General features: G+C 43.7%; 1 protein-coding gene across 1 annotated transcript in view; it reads right to left on the bottom strand.

The window, feature by feature from the left end:
- The window catches only part of LOC109912209 (protein IMPACT-B-like), a 10,491-nt gene extending 8,430 nt beyond the window's left edge, over positions 1–2,061 (bottom strand). Inside the window, exon 1 of the mRNA XM_020511597.2 lies at positions 1,904–2,061. Within this exon, the coding sequence (XP_020367186.2) occupies positions 1,904–2,061 (158 nt within the window). The remainder of the gene's footprint in view (positions 1–1,903) is intronic.
- Between the last annotated feature and the right edge of the window lie 7,536 nt (positions 2,062–9,597).

The following is a 9,597-nucleotide window of genomic DNA, read 5'->3' as shown; positions in this document are numbered from 1 at the left end:
TGTGTTCATCCAGCTCTACACCTTGTTATCTCAGTTCAGAGATATTGTGGTCCAACCTCCGGAGCAGGTGGGACTTGAATCCGGATCTTTTCTCCTGAACACCTCTCTTAGCCGGAGCTGTCTCCCAGCTTGATGGTAATGGTAGAGTGAGGGATACACCAGGCCATGAGAATACAGATTTTGTTCTGCTGCTGCTGATAGCCAACAGGACATCATTGACCCAGTTTAGAAAAAAACCATTGCTAGCAATTCTCTGGATGTGACAGATGGATATGAACAGGACCAGGTGGGAGCAGTGCCTCCCACATGGACAGCAGTACTGGGTTGAAGGAGGGCAGGAGCGTAGTGTGGGTGTATCGGAAGAGGTCGGGGTGGTCACTGTGTCAAAGGCTGTGGACAAAACTGGAAGGGTGAGGAGGAAAGGTTATTTTTGTCACAGTCCCAGGAATTATTTGTGAACTCGATAGGGTTTAGTTACTGGAGTGAAAACCTGATTTAAGATTTAGCAAATTGTAGTTTGAGGGGGAGTCAGATTTGATTGATATTTGACAGGCTTACAAAGAGTAAATATGACTGTTTCTGCAAAGAAAAACCTCTAAATACGTTCCATGTTGGCTGCTTTCCCATTGCTGAAACACATTTAAAGAATTGTGCAATTGTGCTAAGAGCACAATTGTCGAGAGCAGGGGGACCCTTTCATATCTGAGGGAAGGGAATGGTATCCAATTGCCAAACCAATCTCTTGTTGTTTGGAGATCCCCAGCCCCTCAGCTTCTCTCATGCCTGATGTGTCACACTCAATAGCCTCATTAAACAGCGAAGCAATCCTGACACGGACATTTGTGTCATTCATGTTTCAAGTCACCAGAATAGAGCCACAGCCAAACTAAACTAAATAATTCACGTTGCAACTGCTTACGGGAAATAGCTTATCTGTTAGGGAATAATGGAGGCTAAGTCAGCATTAAGAACGGTAATAAATGCCTTGTAGCAGAGGGGTCAGGAATTTTAAAATTAAATGCCATTTTTAGTGGGATGAATGCACTCTGACAAAAAAATTAGATCTCTATAACTCTGTATCTGCTGCCCTTGTCCTTCTGGATGGAAGTGGCCATGGATTTGGAAGGTGCTGTTGAAGGAGCTTGGCGTATTTGTTCAGTAGCGCATATTGCAGATGGTACACACTGCTGCTACTGAGTGTCAGTGGTGGCAGGAGTGGATACTTAAGGTGGTGGGTGGGGTACAAATCAAGCAGGCTGCTTTGTCCTGGATAGTGTCAAGCTTCTTTAGTATTGTTGGAGTTGCACTCTTTCAGGCAAGTGGGGAGTATTCCATCACACTCCTGACTTGTGCCTTGTAGATGGTGGGCAGGCTTTGGGGAGTCAAGAGATGAGATACTTGCTGCAGTATTCCTAGCCTCTGACCTGCTCTTGTAGCCAACTGTGGCAAATCCAGTTCAGTTTCTGGTCAATGATAACCCCCAACGATGTTGATAATAGGATAAACCTACGAACTCTCGTTGATTCTTTTACAAATGGGAACAATTTCTCCCTATCTACTCTGAGCAGCCCACTCATGATTTTGAAAAATCTCTATCAAATTGGCTCTCAACCTTTTCTCTGCAAGATAAACAGTCTCAAGTTCTTCAATCTATCCTCATCACTAAGGTTTTTCATCCCTGGAGCCATTTAAGTAAACTGCTTCTGCACTCTCTCTCCAATGCATCCACAAATGTACACAATACACTAGCTGAGACCTAACTAGCATCTTATACAAGTTCAACAAACCCCTATTAATAAAGACAAGGATACTGTATGTTTTATTTACTGCTGCCATGTTCAATGATCTGTGCACAAAAATATTCAAAGGGCCCTCTGCTCCTGCACCCCCATTTAGATTGTACCCCAGATTTTGTCTTTCAACGTTCTTCCAACCAAAGTACTTCACTTCACATATTACTGCATCGAACCTCATGTGCCACCTATCTGCCCACTCCACCAATGTGTCAATGTCCTTTCGGAATTCCACACTGTGCTCCTCACAGTTTACAAATTCTTCCATGTTTCTTTGAAGGTGCCATATTTTCGATGAGAAGTTCAAACGATCCAGCTTTCCATGTAGATGGATGAAGAAAATGGTAGAAGAAAGCAATCTTCACTAATTTGTAAATAACACTCAGCCTCTTTATGAGGCAGCCATCCAGCCTATTTATTCCGTGAATCTCTACCATGTTGTGGACAATTCCTGCAGCAGATTGCTCCCATTCTGCTCATTCACCTCCGTCTAATGTCGCTGCACAGAACAGCAAACTGCACTTGAAACTCTCATCAAGCACCTGCCCAGCCATTTCTCCATGCCCACTCCAATCTCAGCTGTGGAACAGGCTCAAGGGGCTGAATGGCCCATTCCTGTTCCTGTGTTTCTATGCCTCAGCATCTTTTGCTCATATCTCTGTACAAGTGGGTCAGGGGAACACTTTCTACTCCATGGGCAAGAGCAAAAATACAGAGGTTAACACTCTCGCTTCAGCACTGAAGGAATTCTCCCTGCACATTCTCTGTGTCTGCGTGGGTTTCCTCCGGGTGTTCCGGTTTCCTCCCACAGTCCAACGATGTAGAGGTTAGTGGATTGGCCATTCTAAATTGCCCATAATGTCCAAGGATGTGCAGGCTAGGCGGGTTAGCCATAAGGAATGCAGGGTTACAGGGATGAGGTGGGCCTGTGTGGACGGGATGGGCCGAATAGCCTGCTTCCACACTGTAGGGATTCTACAGTTCTATGAACCACTGCTACAATCCCTTCCCAACCTTTGGAATTTACGGTCAGGCTATAGAAATTAATTAGCAACTTTCAAAAAGGGAACATGGCCAATAATTGATGGAGGAAAAAAAAATTGCTGGGGTGTGAAGAAGAGTGAGAGAGCAGGACTAAGCTGGTTCCACTTTGAAAGAGGTAGCACCAAATGGACAGGGGGAATGATCACTGTTCCCAAGACTGCATCTTGTGTCAACTTGCAAAAACCTATATGAAAGGTATTAACAAATTTGCTAAGCCCATCTACAAATAAGCAAATTTGCAAAATAAATTTGTTTCTGCTTTTCTATAAATCTACAATTAATGCAAATAAATGAACCTGAATACTTAATGATGTCTTTTGTCTGGTCAGCGCTTAATTCTCAGAGATAAGCAGTCTTTTCATTAGGCCCATAATTGGCTATATTGGCTCCCTCACTTTGTGGTGTGTTTTGCTACAACTTCATAAATTATACAAAGGCTCCAACCTAAATGGACATCAAAGTATTCATGAACCATCAAATCAGCTTTAATCAAGTCTTTTCTCCTTTGATTTCAAAAGCCTAATTTGATCTCTTACCATCATTACGTATTAATGTAGGGGCGAGGATGAAAATGCCAAGTTAATGTAGTATGAGTTATAGTTTGCAAGGAGAAATTAAAATCTCTTTTCAAATCAAAAAGTTCTTAAAGAGCTCATAAAATTTCAATTAAATTCTCTTTGGAGATGTGTTTTTATAAACAAAGACCTTCCTCGTCATTATAAACATTTTTTTTCCAAATCAGCCCTTAACTCATTATTAAACTCATCAGTGATACATTTATTCTACTGATGAAATGGTCTTGATGAGTTTGTTGGAACTTCAAATGGCAAAGTTACCACAGGGGCATTCTCAGATCACACAATAACAAGAATGCAGAAGATCATTTAGCCCATCATATCTGTGCTGACTCTTGGAGAGAGCAGCCCGATTAGTCCCACTCCCTTCTGCACTCTTCCCAGATCTCAGCAAATTCCATCCATTTCTCCAATTGCCTTTTGGAAGGTCCCATTGAGACTGCTTCCACTGTCCTTTCAGGCAGCGTGTTCCAGATCACAATATGCTGCCTTAAATAAATTTTCTTCTCCACTGGGATCCTGAAGTGTTATTGAGATAAAGAGGCATGTTGTTAAAGCTTTCTGTCTTAAACTCATCAGGACCAAATTGCAAGAATACCAAATCTCAAAGGGAACATCAATATATACTGGAAAAAAGGATGCTGATTGATTGAGGCTTTGCTACAGAGCCCTGGGGAATAGTCGATCCCAAGCTTTTGTTTATTTGGACAGGTTGCAATGTCTGGACACGTTGCTACTGTATGCAGGGTGCAAGGTTCTGTGTGGAAATATATATAACTTTCATCAAGGATAAGCACTGAAATTGGACCAATAATCTTAAATTGATTGCTAGTGTAATTCTTAGTGTAATTAGGGTTGCTTTGTCCAATTGTGAAATTACACGATGCTATTGTATGAAACTGCACCTAAGGTTCTGAGTTTTACAAGCAGCCATTGGTTGATATGGTTAGTATCTGCGTGGAAATAAACAAGCGGCAATCCTCCTGCCCAGACAGTGCAGCACAAGAAAGACGCATCTGATGCTTCCTGTATTGAGGCAAAACTTTGGACCATAAATTTACTCACTCAGTAACTGTGTTTAGATGCCAGCTGTCAGGGAAGTGGTAGGACCGGAGTGGACTGTACAAACCTCAAACAGAAATCTACACATTCTTGGTGCACATTTCAGAGGCTCTGATAAGGAACCCTGCTATCAGCTTAGTTGGTCATCCACCTGCCACAGGTGGAGAGAAGGGGAGAAATACTCAAGACGGCTCAGTGATTCAATCTGGGGGGTTGGTGGATTCAGTTTTCTGGCCAGCTGCATGAGGTTGACACAAGGATTTTTTTTATTCTCATGACTGCTTCATAAGCCTCGCCTTGTCACATGGAGGATTTTGTTGACATTTCGAGATCTTCTTCATTGTGCACTTAAGGAGAAAACCTCCTGAAAACAGCCAAGGGGACATGCTGTTTAGGAAAGCATAACAGCAGAGTGTTATTTGAGGACTGATAGATTGGCATTTGCCAATGTACAAGGGATCCAGGGGGTCCTTGCACACCAGTTATTGGAAGCATGCATTCAGCTCCAGCAAGTAGTTAGGAAGGCAAAGGTATGTTGGGCTTCATTGAAAGAGGGTTTGAGTACAGGAGGAAGGATTATTGAAGTCTTACGTGACACAAAAATAAGTGGGAAGGCAGTTGGTTGGGATGACACAAGGAGTCTGCAGAGAGATAGAAACAGGTTAAGCAAGTGGGCAAAGACTTAGCATTTGAAACAATGTGGAAAAATGTGAAGTTATGCACTATGTCAGGAAGTATAGAGCACTGGAATATGATTCAAATGGAGAAAGACTGCAGAAAGTTCCAGTGCAGAGGGATTTGAGAGTCCTTGTCTGTGAAACACCAAAAGCTAGCATAGAGCTCAGTGGGTTATTGGCCTTTATTTCAAAGTGAATGGAGTAACAAAGGAACAAGGGGATTTCACTAAAACTATGCAAGGTACTAGTCTGACCACAGATGCAATACAGTGAACAGTTTTGAGCTCCTATCTAAGGAAAGATAAAGGACCAAGAACAATACAGCACCGGAACAGGCCCTTTGGGCCTTCGAGCCTGCGCCGACACATTTTGCCCTTCCATATTAAAACTGTCTCACTTACAGGATCCATATCCCTTCCCTTCCTATTCATGTATTCGTCCAGGTGCTTCTTGAACGCTGCTACTGTGTTTGCTTCCACCACCTCCTCTGGTGTTCCAGGCACTCACCACCCTTTGTGTGAAAACTTGTCTCGCACATCTCTTTTAAATGTTCTCCCCTCACACCTTGAACCTGTGTCCCCTTGTAATTGACCCCTCCAACCTGGTAAAAAGCATCATACTTTCCACTTTATCCATGCCATTCACAATCTTATAAACTTTTATCAGGTCACCCTCCTGCGTTCCAGTGAAAACAAATCCAGTCTATCCAACCTTTCTTCATAGCTAAAATCCCCCATACTGGGCAACATCCTGATAAACCTTTTCTGTACCCTCTTCAAAGCGTCCTCATCCTTCTGGTAGTGCGGTGACCAGAACTGTAAGCAATATTCGAAGTGTGGCCTGACTAAAGTTCTAAAGCTGCAGCATAACTTGTCCATCCTTGTACTCAATGCCCCTCCCAATGAAGGTAAGCATGCCTTATCTACCTGCACTGCCACCTTCAGTGATCTGTGGACCTGCACATCCAGATCCCTCTGCATATCAATACTCCTAAGGGTTCTGTCATTCACTGTATAATTTCCACCTGTACTTGACTTTCCAAAATGCATCACCTCACATTTGTCTGGATTAAACTCCATCTTCCATTTTTCTGCCCATGCCTTCAACTGATCTATATCCTGCTGTATCTTCTGACAATCCTCACAATTTGCAACTCCACCAATCTTTGTATCATCTGCAAACTTACTAATTAGACCAGCTATGTTTTCCTCCAAATCATTTATGTAGATCACAAATAGCAGAGGTCCTAGCACTGGTCCCTGTGGAAGACCACTAGTCACAGCCCCCCATTCCAAAAAGCATCCTTCTATTGCTACCCTCTGTCTCCTATGACTAAACCAGTTCTGTAACCATCTTGCCAGCTCACCCCTGATACCTTTTGTACCAGTCTGCCATGAGGCACTCTGTCAAAGGCCTTACTGAAGTCCACGTAGACAACATCAACCGCTTTTCCGTCATCGATCATCTTCGTCACCTCCTCAAAAAACTCGATCAAGTTAGTGAGTTAATGACCTCCCCACACGAAACCATGCTGTCTATCGCTAATCAGTCTATTTGCTTCTAAATACTTATAGATCTTGTCCCGGAGAATCTTTTCCAACAATTTCCCGACCACTGATGTAATTTTCTGGATTATCCCTTCTACCCCTCTTAAACAATGGGACAACATTAGCTATTCTCCAGCCCTCTGGGACCTCACTTGCGGCCAACGAGGATACAAAAATGTCTGCCATTGCTCCAGCATTGTTCTCTGGCCTCCCAATATTCTGGGATAGATCCCATCAGGGTATACTCACATCAGATACAGTCCAGAGAAGGTTCACTCAGCTGATATCAGATATGGAAGGACTGTCTTACGAGGACAGGTTGAGTAGATTGGGCCTGTACTCACTGGAGTTTAGGAGAATGAGAGGTGACCTTGAAACATACAAGATTCTTTGGGGGCTTGACAGGGTAGATGTGGAAGGGTTGTTTCCCCTTAAAGGAGAGTCTAGGACTAGAAGGCAGAATCTCAGAATAAGGAGCTGTCCATTTAAGACAGAGATGAGGAGGAATGTCTTCTCTCAGTCAGGAGTGAATCTGCAGAATTCTTTACCACAGAGGGCTGTCAAGGCTGGGTCATCAAGTATATTCAAGGCTGTGAGGGGAATCAAAGGTTACGGAAAAGGCAAGAAAGTGGAGATGACGATTATTAGATCAGCAGTGATCTTATTGAATGGTGGAGCAGAATGGCCTACCTCTACTCCTACATCCATGTCTTAAGGTCATATTGCAGTTGTACAGGGCCCTTGGTGAGACCGCACCTGGTGTATTGCATGCAGTTTTGGTCTCCCTACCATACAGCAGGTATATTTGCCACAGAGGGAATGCAACACAGGTTGACCAGACTGATTCCTGGTTGGCAGGTCTGTTGTACGAGGAGAGGTTGGATCGACTGGGCCTGTATTCACTGGAGTGTTGATGAATGAGAGGGGAACTGATCAAAAGGTACAAAATTCTGATGCACTGGACAGTGTGGACACAAGGAAAATGTTTCCCCTGAGCAAGGAGAGTCCAAAACAAGGTTTTCCTTTCTGAGGATACACAAAATTAACATGCTGCCTAAAAGGGCAGCAGAAACAGTGTCCAAAGTCACTTGCCAAGTGGAATTGGTTGAATATATGAAATGGTTAGAAGATTTGCTCAACTCATTCCTGGACGAAGGGGCTGTCTTACAAAGAAAGACGGAACACTTTGGGGCTTTATCAATTGAAGTTTAGAAGACCAACAGGAGATCTTATTGAAGGATCTCATCGAACCCAGGGACAAGAGTTCGAATCCTGCCATAGAGGATGGTGCAATTTGAATTCAATAAGAAATAAGAATTCAATAAGACCATGCAACCACTGTTAATTGTTGGGAAAACCCCATCTGGTTCACTAATTACCTTTAGGGAAGGAAACTGCCATCCTTACCGGTCTGGCCTACATGTGACTCCAGACCCACAGCAAAGTGGCTGACTCTCAGTTGTCCTCTAGACAATAAATGCTGGCCCTGTCAGTGATGCCCACATCACATGAACGAATAAAGAAAATTACAGAGGACATGGCAGGGCTGGTGTAAAGAGAATATTTCCCCTGGTGAGGGAAAAGACTAGAACTAGGGGACACAGTTTAAGAATAAGGCATCTTACTTTAAAGCAGGGTCATCAGTCTGTGGAATTTTCTTGCTACAGCATAAAGTTGGGTGATTAAATTTACTCAGCATGAAATCAGTAGTCTTTTGATCAGCCACAATCTTACTGAATGGAGCACAATTGAAATGTCAAGTGAAATCCCTACGGTGTGGAAACAGGCCATTCGGCCCACTCAGTCCACACCAACCCTCCAAAGAGCATCCCACCCAGACCCACCCCTTTAACCTATCTGTGTCATCCTGCAATTCCCATAGTTAACCCACCTAGCCTGCACATCCCTGGACACTAAAGGACAATTTAGCATGGCCAATCTACCCAAGCCGCACATCACTGGACTTGAGACGAAACCAAAGCATCCAGAGGAAACCCATGGGCATGGGGAGAATGGGCAAACTCCGCACACAGTTGAACCTGGGTCTTTAGTGCTGTGAGGCAGCAACACTAACCACTGAGCCACTGTGCCACCCTGGGAGAGATTCTGCAGGGAAAACTGAATAATTCGGCGTTTAATTTTGGTCGGCATAGACTTGATGGGTTGAAGGGCCTTTTGCTGTAAAGCTGTATAGTTTTGGGCAAAGATTAAGGAAGAGTGGGACTGATTGATAGGTTGACAAAGAGCTAGCATAAGCACACTGGCCTGAGTGGCCTTCTCATGCGCTGTAAGGTTCAAAGATTAATTAGTACCTTAACTTCTTCATTCAAATACTCACAACTTATTAGCACGCCACATACAGCACTGTGATAGGAGAAAGAGCTTTAAATAACCACAAAAACTCCTCAGTCTCCTGTGAGGCTGAGGATGAAACCCCACAATCTGGAGCATCAAAGATGCCAGGCCTCAGGTTTCCCTGAAGGTTAGCCACTTGTGGAGGAGCTGTCTGAGGAAAGCTTCCAATCAGATTCCAGGGAGAATCTCTGATGACCATCTGCAAGACTCTGAGCACATCTGGAAATCCTTCAGAAGGCAATATTTGTGAGGCTCTGACAGCAATTCTGAATCAGCGCCCAAGAAATGAGCAAACACCCAAATGTTCGCAAATAACAGCGGAGTTTAAGGGGTCACAACCAAAATTGGTTGAGAGTTCTCCAAGAGTGCTGGCCCATATTCATCAATTGATTGCCACCGAACCTAATTAGGGCCAATGGGCCGAGGTGTGGCAGACGGAGTTTAATTTAGATAAGTGTGAGGTGCTGCATTTTGGAAAGGCAAATCAGGGCAGCACTTATACACTTAATAGTAAGGTCCTGGGGAGTGTCGCTGAATAAAGAGG

Source organism: Rhincodon typus, chromosome 4 (assembly GCF_021869965.1).
Source record: "Rhincodon typus isolate 14 chromosome 4, sRhiTyp1.1, whole genome shotgun sequence".
NCBI lineage: Eukaryota > Metazoa > Chordata > Chondrichthyes > Orectolobiformes > Rhincodontidae > Rhincodon > Rhincodon typus.
Note: the sequence above shows the minus strand (reverse complement) of the source record. Positions and strands in the feature narration are given on the sequence as shown.